Source organism: Mustela erminea, chromosome 3, assembly GCF_009829155.1.
Source record: "Mustela erminea isolate mMusErm1 chromosome 3, mMusErm1.Pri, whole genome shotgun sequence".
NCBI classification, from domain to species: domain Eukaryota; kingdom Metazoa; phylum Chordata; class Mammalia; order Carnivora; family Mustelidae; genus Mustela; species Mustela erminea.
The window spans coordinates 65,033,311-65,048,504 of NC_045616.1; the positions used below are offsets into that span (position 1 = coordinate 65,033,311).

Consider the following 15,194-nt stretch of genomic DNA (forward strand, 5'->3'; position numbering starts at 1 on the left):
GAGGCCGTCTCCTGGGCATACTCCTGCAGCCACACTGATGGCAAACATCTGGAGCTATGCATCTTTAAAGAAAAACTTGTTTTGGAAAATGTGTATAACGATCTTGCATATATACAAGTGCAACCCAGAAAGACATCCAGCTTGGGCCATAAAGAACAGAGACCAAAAATTCAAGTTATTCTGAAACTAATGATGTATTTTATGGTGACTTAAAAAAAAAATACATTTAAAAAAATTTTTTTTAAATAAATAAATAAGTAAATAAAAATTTCAAGTTATTCTGAACGTGACATGGTCTACCCTGCTGGAGGTTTGTTTTTGATTTTTTTGTGGGGGAGGGGAAGTAGGTTTTTTTTCTTACCACTAGATCTTCACTTCTACAGCAGCTCTGGGGGAAAGTTCCAAAAAGAAAGAGGGGAAGAGAATCTTTACCTTTACATTCTCCTTTTCAGGTGATGATCTGCTGGTTGCCAAATTCTTAATCTCTGCAAAAGGAATGATCCTCATCAGGATCTGATAGGAGCTTTCATTAAAAAAAAAAAAAAAAAAAGGAAGGAAAACCCAAAAAGTAAACAACAATTATTCATGAATTGCCCCAGGAGCTGTCTTTGAGGAGCTAGCCTAGATTAGGCTTCTTAAAAATCAACTCTCCACAGAATATGTGACAGCCCAACTGCCACACTCTGGTAATATTTGTGTGGACTGAGAGGTAAACAAGCCCAGGACCTCTTGCAGGAAATCCTGAGGGGAAAAAAAAAAATCATTAAATCAACAAATGCCCCTGATTCAAAAGGAAGGCTGCTCACAGAATAAAGGCTCTTCAAAATAGCAGAGATTTTAAGAACATGACTGGTACCTACCTGAGGATATCCCACATGTCTAGTTACTCAAATACCACAGATTTCATGTTTCAAAAGGGCATAATTCATTCCAGATGAGGTCTGGCCTTTCCTCGGACATCCCTGTAAGTCCGCAACACCAGCACATCCCTTTGGCTCCCACCGCAGAGACTGTTGGGCTGAGCACTGACAGGCCCCAAGCACACTGGGTACCCTTCTTCTGAATAAAGGCTTTCCTGGAAATATTAGTGGTCAGGATGTTCCAGGCTAAACAGGAAGGCTCATTTAAGGGGTATTTTTCTCCAGGTCTGGACTGGTTCTTTTCCCACTGAGTTGCCCATTAATAAGAGCCACTGTTGTTGATATTTAACCACCAAAAGCAGGTTTGGGGTTGGGGAAAATAAGCACTGGACACTCCTAGCAAGGGAAGATAGCTAAGAAACTTTACCAACAAGTGTATGAATATACACTACATGGGCCCAAGGCCTCCTCTGGAGCCCTCAGCTGCCCTGCCTAGTGCCAGTTCTGGGGAATATCCCCTAGTTTACCTAGATAGGTCCCCACTCCACTTTGCCAGTCAATTAACTGAAGTTCAGACCTCCCGGTAGATTTATTCAAGCTCCTCTTATTGCCAGGCACCAAAGCTAGGAGGTTCACTCAAGTTCTTACTTAGAAAAAGTGTAAAGTACTTCCCTGACAGGTCATAGTAAGGCAAGGACAGAGCAGAAGTGTCAACTTTCTCACTGTCCTGATGGTTTTTTTTTTCTTTAAATGTGCATAACACAGCCATCAAAAGAAATGAAATCTTGCCATTTGCCACAACATGGATGGAACTAGAGGGTATTATGCTGAGCAAAATAAGTCAATAGGAGAAAGACAATTATCATATGATCTCCCTGATATGAGGAATTTGAGAGGCAATGTGGGGGGTTGGGAGGTAGGGAAGGAAAAAATGAAACCAGATGGGATCCGGAGGGAGACAAACCATAAGTGACTCTTAATCTCACAAAACAAACTGAGGGTTGCCAGGGGAGGAGGGTGTGGAGATGGTGGTTGGGTTATGACACTGGGGAGGGTATGTGCTATGGTAAGTGCTGTGAAGTGTGTAAGCCTGACGATTCACAGACCTGTACCCCTGGGGCTAATAATACATTATATGTTATAAAAAAATAAAAATAAAAAAAATAAAATGTGCGTAACAGAACCTGGGCATTTACCAACAAATAATGAGGTATTTATTCTCCACAGTTTACTGCTCTTGAGTCTATAATCCTTATTAGCCCCTTAGTTCAAAATGAAACAATAATAGCTTCAATTTCACACGGTCCTGTCAACTGATGTCAGCAGGGATTAAGGACCTGCGGACACAGCCTGGGCAGCTTCTGCTCTCTGGCGCCCCCACCTACCTATAGATGCACATCCCACACAAGGCCTCCAGGTGGCAGCAGAGTAACGTTTGCAGAACAACGCGGCCCGCACTGGGAATGCCAAAATGAACCAGCTTCACCCTTCCAAAGACTGCTCCTCAGGTGCCAAAATGCAAAACCCTAACATAAAGCTTTCTGCCCATCGCACAGATGCAGACATTGATGGGGAGCCCCTGTAGAACATACAAGGGATTTTGTTTTGAACACACATACCCAAACCCTAAAAAGTTGGCTAGGTGGGGAAAAGAGCGCCAAGATGGTGAAGAAAGGGAGGTTAACGAGAGCCCAAGTTTCCACAGAAACTTCAACCTCAGCAGCAAGAGAGTCGCACACATTTTTATTTCACGACTGTAAAATACCCCTTTAAAAAAGCTGTTTCAGGCCACATGCTCTTGAATTTAGGATTCTGCATTTCTAAAGAATTATGTACCTAGAGCATTGATGAAAAGGAACAGCACATTTTGCTCAAGATTGTGCTAATGCAGAAGGCTACAGCAGCTGAGAAAACCCGGCTTGCAGTAACAGAAGCAGTGTCACCACGGCCCAGCTTCCTGCCCCTCTCAAAATATCACTGTTTGCACACTGTCAGCCTACAGTTTTCCGTATCATCTACTGCATTTTTGTTTTGTTTTAGGTATAATCTAATTAAAGGCAACTTTGCCACAAACTATATCAGAGAAGGCAAGTGTTTATAAAATTTGTACTTCATCACTTTAAAAATAGCTTTCCAAGCTATTAAAACTTTATGCGAATATTATTAAAAATATTCATGACAGACGGGCGCCTGGGTGGCTCAGTGGGTTAAGCCGCTGCCTTCGGCTCAGGTCATGATCTCAGGGTCCTGGGATCGAGTCCCGCATCGGGCTCTCTGCTCAGCAGGGAGCCTGCTTCCTCCTCTCTCTCTGCCTGCCTCTCTGCCTACTTGTGTTCTCTGTCAAATAAATAAATAAAATCTTTAAAAAAAAATATTCATGACAGTGTATAGATTCAGAGTAATAAAGTATCTTTAATTAATCTGGGACAGCACACAACTACATCCTAGAGCTTTTAAAGAACTGGGCACTCATTTGACCGGAGTTTAATCAAATTGCTCTCGGAGAGTTTCTGCTAAATGACTAGGATCCTTTTACACTCACTCCACTGCAACACCAATCAAATCACTCATTGCTATAGCAACCCCGGGCAGAGATAATGATATCAGTAACTTCAAACTCTTCTGTTTTAAAGGCCTATTAATCTTGCCTGCATGGCCCACCCAGGATTATCCCTTCTAAATCCGATTTACCAAACTTAATAGACTTGTTTTCTTATTGCCAAACTATAATGGAACAATAAATAATCTCTAATATTCATGTTCACTAGTGACACTGCACCAGCAAACAGGGTTTTCAAACAATAGGGGTAAGTAGCTCTGAGATTACTACCAGGGTTTTGTTAAGAAACAGATTAGCCTAATAGATCTCAACTCTATGTTAAGTCTTACCGTCCCCTTTTTGAAAAATGGGACCACAGAGGCTACACGTAGGCAAAGCAAAAGCTCACACTGAAAATATAGGATGGTTGGTATTCTCCTTAACTACCCTTTGCTATGTCATCTGACTCCTCGTAGGAAGGAGGCAAAAAAAAAAAAAAAAAAAAAGAATCATGATCAGAGCCAGCCAGACAACTACTCCTGCTTCATTCCTGGTTCAGGTTCAACTGTGCACAATCAAGTTCCCAAGAGGGTTAGATTGGCAGGGCATCATCAAAAGTAGAACTGAAAAACGAGGGTCCTGCTCTCAGCTCACGCTGCCTCCTCCACAAAGGCCCAAAGGGACTGAGAGCAGTGCAGAGTCTGTGAATGGATCCTTTTCTCTCAGCAGATTGAGTTCTGGGAAGGCTGGGTCCAAATTGATTTTGGCCCAACCCTTGAATCCCCAGTGCCAAGCGAGTGCCTAGCATATTAAAGGCATTGAATAAATGCTTCTCTCCTCCACCTCAATTTGGTGGCCCAAAAGAGCTGATGAGATGTAGTGAATCATTAGGCAAGCTCTAGGTCAGGACAGGGAAGGGAAAGTTGTTCGCTTTTTTGAAATACTAATTGAAACACTTTGAATACCAGCACTGTTTATCACAACTTCTGAACTGCCAGATTGAGCAGACAGATGAATGCTTTTCCCTTAGCTGCCTCCCACCCCTCCAGCTAATGCTCCAAACCACCCTTTCCTTTCCAATTAGGCACTGGTGTTTCCCTTCTAACAACTTCAGTTTATGACTTCAGGGTTTTATCCTACTATGTATCTACTATTCACAAATCCCAGAGAACTAAAATGGCAAAGGGGACAAATTTTAAGAAACTCTCCTACTCTTTCACTCAGAGACTATTTTAACCCCGGGCCCTTTTGTTTCAGTATCCTGATTTCTCCATTTTTTCCTAAAAGTGGGAATACGGTAAAAACTATCTTTTGGGGGCACCTGGGTGACTCAATGGGTTAAGCCTCTGCCTTTGGCTCAGGTCATGATCTCAGGGTCCTGGGATGGAGCCCCACATCGGGCTCTCTGCTCAGCAGGGAGCCTGCTTCCCTTCCTATCTCTCTGCCTGCCTCTCTGCCTACTTGTGATCTCTATCTCTCTCTCTCTGTCAAATAAATATTAATTAATTAATTAATTAAATTAAATAAAACAAAACAAAACAAAACAAAAAACTATCTTTTGGAATCCCCAGTATAAATATGGACTGGGAGAAAGGATAAGGCGATTATCTGTAGAAATATCAGCATAAGCCTCATTAGTCTGTAAGCCCCAACAGTCCATTCAAAGTGAAAAAGCGTTGCTGGGTCCCTGCTGAGCCAAAGGATCAGCCAGGGAGAGGACATCAAGGTAGAGAAGAAATTTCTGCCCTAAAGCAACTCCCAATCGGTTATTTAAATGTAATTTTCATACTTGCACTCTACATCCTTTCAAAAAGAATTTGACATCTTGTTTTAACTTTTTTTTTTTTTAAGATTTTTATTTATTTGACAGAGAGAGATCACAAGTAGGCAGAGAGGCAGGCAGAGAGAGAGGAGGAAGCAGGCTCCCTGCCAAGCAGAGAGCCTGATGTGGGACTCGATCCCAGGACCCTGAGATCATGACCTGAGCCAAAGGCAGAGGCTTAACCCACTGAGCCACCCAGGTGCCCCGTTTTAAGAACTTCTTAAATTTAAATTACTTGTGGCACTTTTTTTGAGCCACAAAAAATAATTAAGAAAGGAAAAAAAAAAATAAAACTACTGTTAATGTTTTAGAATATACTTCTTCTCTCCATGCATATTTTTTAACAGCTTTAAGATATAATGTACTAATGACCCATTTAAAGTGTACAATTCAATTATTTTTGACATATTCAGAATTTTGCAATCATTACCACAATGTGAGAACATCTACATTACCCCCCATAAGAAACCCTGTACCCGTTAACACCTACTACCCCTTTCTTCCCAGCTGCCCCCAACCCACCCCAAAGGCAACCACCAGCCTTCATTCTATTTTTTTTTTTTAAGATCTTATTTATTTCTTTGACAGTGAGAGAGAGATCACAAGTAGGCAGAGAGGCAGACAGAGAGAGGGGGAAAGCAGGCTCCCTGCTGAGCAGAGAGCCCAATGCGAAGCTTGATCCCAGGACCCTGGGATCATGACCTGAGCAGAAGGCATGGACTTAACCCACTGAGTCACCCAGGCACCCCAACCAACCTTCATTCTTAATGAAGTCTTCAGTCTTAGTGGATTTGTCTGTGCTGGATATTTCCTATAAATGGCATCGCACCACATGCGGTCTTTTGTATCAGGATTCTCTCACAGAATGTAATATTTTTAAGATTCGTCCATGTTATCATCCATCAGTAGTTCATTCCTTTTCATTGCCAAATGCCAGTCCACTGTATGGACGGACCACATTTTGTAGATCCACTCCCGACAGACATAAAAGTTGCTCCCGCTTTTTGACAGTTAGAATAATACTACTACGAACATTTGCATACAGGTTATTATGGAGAAGGAGGTTTTCATTCTATCTAGGAGTATCATTACTGGGTCATATGGTAACTATGCGTATTATGTTTTTATAATATTGTTTGGGGTTTGTTTTGTTGACATCTCCAGTGTGCATTTGCCCACTCCCCTTAAAATCTCCAACAGTGAAGAACTTATGGGGCAGAAAAAAAAGATGCTCAGCCCAAAAATTTGGTTGCAACTACCACATAAGCAAAAGCTCTAAATCATGCCATCTCACACTGAGGTCATGAGGTAATTTTCCTGATTTACTCAACTGCTTAAATAAATGAGGCAAGTCATACTGGAAAGACACAAACAACATTCAGTTTTATTTTGTGAATACTTTTCTGTCCCTCTGACCTCCCACTTAGATTCTATTTAAACTCAGGAAATAAACCCTTTAGCTGTATTTTCAACTTAAGCTTATTTCAATTGTATTAGACTCCTGATACAATCAGGCTCCATTAATGCTAGTCCTTGCCTCTAGCCTGCTGATGTGACCCAGCTACAACCAGTATCCATCTGAACAGAGTTTGTTACATCTGGATGAGTTCTGAAGAAGCTGAGATTCCTTCCAGCTCAAGCTAAGATTCTCCTGATAAGTGGGGGGAGGCAAGGAGAAGAATTTATCTTCATGTGTGAGAAAACACCAGTATTGCAAGAACAAACAAAATGAGCATCATATCAACTTGATATCCTATTTTTATCCTTGGCCCTTTGATGATGAAACTCCCTCTCTTCTGTGGGTAGGAGGACAAAGTAGATTGGCAAAGTCAGCCTTTAAAGGAAGCACAGAAAAAGCTGAGCTGTTCTGTAAGATGAAATGAACAATTCCAAATCACTTCCCAGGGCTGGAAAGTAAGTACATTCCCTGGGTATGATTTGTATTGTCTCGAAAATGTTAAAATACCTGACATTCAGGTGAACAACGCTGATCAAGTCCTTGGATGGATATTCCATTGTGGGGTTAAGATAAGAACTCCGCATTCAACTGAGTAACCACCCCCACAGATCAGCCTAATTGCCATCCTGAAATCCCCAACACTGCAGGTCCCAGCAGCCATCCTGGTGGAAAGGACCTGCATCTTGACAGACATCAGAACCATATTCATCACTTCTAAAAAAAAAGCACTCAGTTACAGTATTTAAAATGAAGGCTCTTGGAAAGGAAATCTTGCATTGGAAAAGCCCTCTTGTTTTCCCCATAATTCACAGGAGACACTCAAAGGAGGAGACTCCCCCACCCAACTCCCTCTTCACATTTCACTCACCCAGAGCACACAGAGAAGGGCTGCATCTTCATCTAAGGAACGGTTCAAACAAAAAAATCTGTTCACCTTGTTACTATGGCAGGAAGAGCTACGTCTCGGTATCCCAACACATGCACGATTACCACCAAATCCACCCCAGCACGTGTTACAACTTGCACTTGTAACGAGCTAGCTTTGCTACGATGCTTCCCCGTGGCTAAGCATCAACAGGCAGATACTAGTCCGGGGGCTCTAGCTGTATTTGCTCATTTAAGCCTCACTAGAAGTATTAAATGATACACCCAAGTCATCATTTTGCACAAAAGGAAACACAGCTGAACAACCTGCACCATGTCCAGAAGCCAGATCATGGCAGAGCTGAGGTTCCAGCAGAGTCTGCCTGTAGCTGGTGTGTGTCATCAAGGCATGCCTGTACATGTGGGTCATAAATCTTCCTTGTAAGAACTTTATGAGACAGGTCAGTCATGTGGAAGAAAGCTCATTTCAAGGCAATGATTCCAATTTTGCACTTCTCCATCACACAAATGCTGGAGAGACATCTCCACCAGCAGCCCCAAGACTATATAGCTGAGTGTTCTGGTACCTAAGGGTGGTGGATAGGTTACAGGCTGAGAGGTCAGAGTACATGGGCCTGACCTTCTGACTACCTGGGCAAGCTGCCTCACCTCAGACAAGTTACGTGATCTCTCTGTGCTGTCACTTCCTTGTGCATAAAATTGGGAAAACCCACTCCCGACACCCAGAAATATCCCTCTCCATAACCACTGGCCAGTGCATGCCATGAACGCCCCAACTTTGCTCCGCTCACAGCAGCATTCCCAACACCTAGAACAGTGCCAGCCCTCCACAAATACAGGAGGGCAGTTCTGTAACAGTCAGCTCCTCGAGATGAGGGTTTTTGCCTTTGCTATTTCAGTTACTGCTATGTCATCAGTGCTTAGAACACTGCCTGTCAGCAAGTGAGCCCTCCAATGTTCACTGGACAGGTAAGTCAGTGAGCCTGCAGGACACTCAACGGCCTGCCTGGGCTGTGTCTTGTGCTTGGATCCAGACTCTCCCGCCTTTCTCACAGGGTCATGGAGTAGAAGCCGCTCTGCCCTGCAGGGAACTTCCGCTTCAGCCCTACAGAAACGCAGTCTGCCTCCCGTCCTTTGTGACTACACCTCAAACTCCAGTCCCAGCTCCCCCTTTCCTTGTGAATGAAAATATGGAACATAATTAATGGAGAGAAAAAGGGGGGGGGACTATTAACACAGAAGTTGAGACAGCCAGTCACACATGGTTTTGGTTTGATCTGGTTGTGGTTTCTTTAATTAACTACACAAGAATATGAAACAAAATGGAGTCACGTAACAGTCAACGGGATTGCGGTGCTTCTGTCTGTTTTACAGCCCCAGAGACTCAAGGCAGTCACGAAGCTTCCAAACAACACCAGAAAGCGCAGCGGGGTGTGTGGCGAGGCACGGGTGTTCTCGACAGTCAGGACAACTACGAGTTTTACAAACACAGACACCCCCAAGCCCAGCTCCCAGTGTGAGCATTACCTACTACTGTACTAACGGATGTGGAGGACCCAGGTGATGGTGAAAGGGCAGGAAAGGGCAGGAGCAGTGGACGTGAGAAAGAGCAGCAACCACCTGTTCCTTACCCAGACCACCTCCATGAGATGGTCCAAGAACCGTGAAAAGGGCATTCTTCCATGAACCATTGAGAGAACTTTTACATAATGTGGCACAGGAGCCATGATGGCAGGACTTAACTAGAAGCTAAAAAACATTAAAGGTACTCTCAGCTTCCACAAGGAATGGGGGTTTCATAGATGGCATTTTCAACATATTTGGTCAAAGAATCCTTATTTTTCAAAGCATCTACCGCGACTGGAGCTTTCACAATGCTTGTCAGGAAATCCTAGAATAGGATATCAAATAGGAACAAAGAAGGCAAGGGACAAAAGAGTCAGTTGGTGGATTAATACTAATAATTAGCTTACTCCTCTGAGCAAATTAAAAAAGTGAAGACATTTTGGTCATTTCGTCCATTTGGAGTAACTGCCCATCCTTCTGGGAGTATGATTACAGTTACGAACTATGGGAACATAACTGGCTCGCTGACAATAATGACACCATTTATCACCCTAATGGGGACAGGAAAGCCCATCTCCAGGACAACACTCTCATCTTTTAACCGATGGCAGCTACAGATACAAGCTTAGGGTTTCCTCCTCCACTCTCTGCCCCTGGAGAAACATAAAAACATGATCTCTTAAGAATCTTCTAGAAGGGGGGAAAAAAAATCTTCTAGTATGGTTTCACTTATTTGTGGAGCATAACAAATAGCATGGAGGACAAGGGGAGATGGAGAGGAGAAGGGAGTTGGGGGAAATTGGAAGGGGAGGTGAACCATGAGAGACTATGGACTCTGAAAAACAATCTGAGGATTTTGAAGGGGTGGGGGGGGGGGTGGGAGGTCAGGGTACCAGGTGGTGGGTATTATAGAGGGCATGGATTGCATGGAGCACTGGGTGTGGTGTAAAAATAATGAATACTGTTATGCTGAAAATAAAAAATAAATTAAAAAAAAAAGAATCTTCTAGTAGGTCACGAAGGGAAAGTTTGCTTTGGGGGTTTAAATAAGAAGGGGGAAAAAAGCAGACTTTGACATTCAAAATGCTTTGTTTTTCCAGTTGAGTTGCCTACAGGTTTATGAATGGACAAAAACAGAGTAGTTTCTCTTTAGTTGACTACTGCCCTCTGCTTGAACCTGAGGACAGTCTCTAATATTTCCTCCAAAAATATACAAATCAAAGCATTGCCTAGAAGGTCTACCCAATACACACACACAAATGACTTGAAGTTGGAGCACTTGAGTTGCTGTCTTCTGCTTACTGCCTGCATGACTCCAGCTGTATTACTTTGGCTGCTCCTAGACCCATCAAATCCAGCCCATCTAAAATGGGGTACATTTTTTGCCATGATCCTGCTTCCTGTAAGGTCTATCCCAGTTAGGGACATACAAGGACTGAAGGAATCACCCTCCTCTCTCACCACTGACGCACCACCTTCACGGCAGTCCCCACCTGTCCCTACCTCTCCATGATCATTACACTGCTTTGGTGCCGACCCTCTTCTGTATTACTTACAGCAGTGTGCCCCCCACCCCATTCTCCCTAATCCCCGCCAAACGCTCCAGTCTGCACTCTACATTCTCACAGCGGCCTTTTGAAAGTAATAATCTAACCTGATTTGCTTGAAACAGCTCCCACAGCTGTCAGGGTGGAGCTCCAGTTCCTTGCCTTGTGTACAAGCCAGGTCACTACGCCTCCCTCCCAAGGCTGTTTTACTGGCAACACACGCACACACACACACAAACACACACACCACCCCTAATCAACAGGAGCACAAAATGATCTGCATTTCCCTTGATGCATCGTGTGATTCAGAACTCTATATTGCGTACATTTCCATTGTCTGGGATTTCTTTCCTTCTGTATGATCACAGCTCCAGGGCCACCTCTTCCAGGAAGATTTCCCTGACCACTCCACCATCCCACGCCACAGATTCCTCACACCAATACTTGTATATGAGTCCTGCTGGACTTACCATAATGTGCTGGGGCAGCTTGTTTTTCTGCCCCAATCCCAACTGTCAGTCCCTTAAGATCAAGAATTTAAACACTTATTCAGACCCTACTTTGCTCTCAATTAGTTTAAAGGTGGATTAGAAGGGAAGAAAATACACAAGTAAAAATGACCAGAAAACAAAGCAAGGATGAGAGCTTCATAAGTAAGGATCACACAAAAATACAGTCAGCAGTATCCTACACATATGCAGGCCAGAAACTTAGTACCAAGTTTTTGGTTTTTGTCAACCAGCTACAAGAAAAACACCTGGTAAGTTACAGGTAGAGCAATAAATGCAAGTCAAACATTCAGGAGAAGGCAGCATTCCTGACAGGAAATCAGAAAGGGGTTTCTCCTACAGGTTTTTAGGAGAAAGCACAAGGTGACCCACCACTTCCTTAGGCAGGCAGGAACTGCCCCCCTGCAAACTTCAACCCACCAGTACATCATCTAGAGAACACAGATGTGAGGGCAACTCCATGGGGGCCCAAGCAGGTCCAGCCTGAACAGCAAGCCCAGCTGCTGAACTTAATCCAGAAGTGTGCGTGGGATGGATGGGCCCCACAGACTTCCAACAACTTGCTACAAACCTTCCTTACCCAAGACTACTTTTATTTTTTTTAAGATTTTATTTATTTACTTGACACAGAGAGAGAGAGAGAGAGAGGAGGACAAGCAGGGAGACAAGCAGGGAGAGTGGGAGAGGGAGAAGTAGGCTTCCCACTGAGCAGGGAGCCCAATGCGGGCCTTGATCCCAGGACCCCAGGATGATGACCTGAGCCGAAGGCAGACGCTTAACCATTGAGCCACCCAGGTGCCCCATCCAAGACTACTTTTTAACAAACATGGGGGCCAAGAGTTGAAGATTTTACTACCTGACAAATAAGTGAAATCCAACTCATTTATGTTGCCAGACACAGGCAGAATCAAAACTATTCACCAGCAGTCAATTTTGGTGGCTTCAGGGCAAGGGTCTTGCCCTACTTTTTCTCCCTAACCCCAGCATCCAGCATGGTGGTTCTCAGCCTTATCAGACTATTGTCCCTTTACACATAACAGATACTTTATAATGTCCCTCCACTCTCCTGAAATGGAATAATATAACCGTACCTTAATATATATGACCTCATCCTCACACATAATTTCAAAAAATAAAAAATATTCTAAAATATAAAGGAAAAGGGAAGACTTGATAATCAGATAATACATATTTCAGTATATAAATTGTTTGCCCAAACTACCTTATAAGACATAATGATAAAGTCAGATTCCTACAACTACTAAGATTTGGGATTAAAACCAAAAAAACCAAACAAACATGAAATCAGAATCTGTCCAAGAAGTCAGGACTATTTAAGAAAAAAGATAATAATGTTCCCCAGAGGGGCGCCTGGGTGGCTCAGTCGTTAAGTGTCTGCCTTTGGCTCAGGTCAAGATCCCAGAGTCCTGGGATTGAGCCACACACCAGGCTCCCTGCTTGGCGGAAGGCCTGTTTCTCCCTCTCCCACTCCACTTGCTTGGGTTCCTCTTTCACTGTGTCTCTCTCTTTATTTATTTATAAATAAAATATATAAATAAGTTCTTTAAAAAATATGTTCCCCAGAATCAAAACTTGAGTCTATCATGAAGACTTGCTAACAGATCAGACTTACTTATATATGGAAAAGGGAAAAAAAATTAAAAAACAGAAATGAAATGCTCCTAGAGCAAATAATACATTATATGTTAATTTTTAAAAAAATGTGAAATGAAGTCGATTGTGTGCCCAGAGAAACTGCCACATTGGAGAAAACAAAGAAGTACAGGATTCCTGCAGATGAGCTGGGTTTTATATACAACTGAGGGATCAATAATGCATTATTTTCTTAAAGATTTTTTTTTTAATGTACTTATTTGTCAAAGAGAGAGAGAGAGAGAGAGCACAGGGGGAGAGAAAGAGGGAGAAGCAGGCTCCCTGCTGAGCAAAGAGCTCGATGTGGGGCTCAATCCCAGGATCCTGGAATCATGACCTGAGCACAGATACTTAACCAACTGAGCCACCCAGGTGCCCCTCAATAGTGCATTATTAAGAATATAGCTCTTGGGGCACCTGGGTGACTCAGTGGGTTAAAGCCTCTGCCTTCGGTTCAGGTCACTATCCCAGGGTTCTGGGATCGAGCCCCGCTTCGGGCTCTCTGCTCAGCAGGGAGCCTGCTTCCTCCTCTCTGTCTCTGCCTGCCTCTCTGCCTGCTTGTGATCTCTGTCTGTCAAATAAATAAATAAAATTTTTTTTTTTTTTTAAAGAATATAGCTCTTGCTGGGGACTCCCCAAGTAGCTGTGTATGCTCAGTCTCGGAAGCCCCATGAGGACTGTCAACAACTGTGTGGGACCACCTGGGTTGGGTATGACAGTCTGCACCCTGTGGCTCATCCAGCCGCCCCTGCCTTCAGGCCTGCATGCCAGTGGTCATCTCCATCCCCTTCAAGACCAACTAGCCCAGGGCAGAGCAGGGCTCCACAAAGATGGAATGAGCTAAGGGGCCAGTGACTGAGGAAGGACAGCCATATTCTCTTTATGTTCAAACTTGAACATGAGAAGACAGTGAGTCAGGAGAGTAGCCTTAAGATCAGGAGGGTGGCAAGGCCTGGTCAAGGGCACTCAGTAAATGCTAATTGAATAAAAAGTGGCAGCAGATTACATCGTTCAACTCTGCTAGAGCAACCAAGGTCCTTGTGTCCCACAGTCCTGATCCTGTTTGCGAGTCCCCTGGTCCCTGCCACCTTCACAGCCCACTTCAACCACCAGTTAACTTGTTAGTCCTCAGCACTTTCTGGGTTCCTTGGGGCGGGAAAGGAGCCTGTGTACCTTCTTCAGTTTCTGCAGCACTGGATGGTTTGTCTCCTCTTTCCTCTGGCCTGGCTTCTTGATCTTCAAGAGTCTAAGAAAGAGAAAAAAAAAAGTCAGTGAAAACAATCAGTGGCTTTATATATGTGACAAGGAGATGGAAATCACAAACATGGGTCTGGGAGCTGGGACGGGCCAGCCAGTCTGGGGAGGTCTGGAAAGACAGGGTGGGTAAAGCTGCTTGGAGTACACGCAGGCAGCACCCAGGAAGATGTGGAGAGACACTTGGGGGAACGGAGAGGCACGGGCTACAAATGTCCCTGCCATGAATCTTCTAGTGTCCTACATCACAAGCAGAAGGGCCTCAGGCACATAATGCATGAACCAAAAAAGGGGCCAGAAGAACAGAAAATCTTGAAACTGGAAACCAGAGTTACTGTTTCTGAGGTGCCCATCCTGAGCAATCCCTCCCCATGCCATAAGACACAGGAATCTGGGGGGCAGGACCCCCATCACAGGGAGGACCCAGGTTGTGCACAGGCCTTGCTTGGCAAGCCAGTGTATGCTGGTGCAGGCTGACCTGGATGAGAGCAAGTTGGGGGCCTCGGAGACAAAGTGCCCTCCTGGAGCTCTTAGCATTTTCTTTTCAAATGGTTACTGCCCGGTCAGTGAACGATGAAGAGTCACAGAATTATATACTGATGTGCCAAACAGTGAAACAGCCCAACACTGCATCCACGCATATTCCCAAGCAACACATAGGCACCCTTGAGCAGGGAGCCCTACAAATGGCCCAGACCCCTGAATACTCATGGGCATCTTATTAATTCAACTCAGTCTATCAAGCGCCTTGCTCTTGACCATTTCAGAACAACATTCTGAGCCCACGATAACAAGAGCAACAAAAAGCCATGAAAATATACACAGTTAACCAAACCACAAAGGGGAGGAAACAAGTGCCCACTCATCTGCACCCCGCCCCCACCTGCCTTACTCACAAGATGCAGTATTGTCTCTTCTAGGCCCCATCATGGAATTACAGGGTGGACCATAGCAGATACGTACTGGGAAGTGCCATGGAGATGGGAGCCTGAGTGCCTAGGGTCCTAAAAGGTCTCACCACTCAGGCTCAAGGCCCAACCCAAGCAGCCCACATGATTACCTGGAGTCAGCCCTCACCCTGAAACCCTAGTCTTCCGGTG

At 44.2% G+C, this 15,194-nt stretch overlaps 1 protein-coding gene across 7 annotated transcripts in view; it reads right to left on the reverse strand.

The window, feature by feature from the left end:
* The window catches only part of ARHGEF28 (Rho guanine nucleotide exchange factor 28), a 317,873-nt gene that overhangs the window by 140,091 nt on the left and 162,588 nt on the right, over nucleotides 1-15,194 (reverse strand). For 6 of the 7 annotated variants that reach the window (XR_004283955.1, XM_032335977.1, XM_032335978.1 and 3 more), the window contains 2 exons: nucleotides 14,014-14,086; nucleotides 433-485 (listed from right to left, as the gene is read on the reverse strand). Coding sequence is in view for 6 of the 7 variants with exons in the window: in XM_032335977.1 (XP_032191868.1) it covers nucleotides 433-485; nucleotides 14,014-14,086 (126 nt within the window). In the remaining variant the exon portion in view is untranslated. The remainder of the gene's footprint in view (nucleotides 1-432; nucleotides 486-14,013; nucleotides 14,087-15,194) is intronic. The other variant, XM_032335973.1, reaches the window with a different exon arrangement.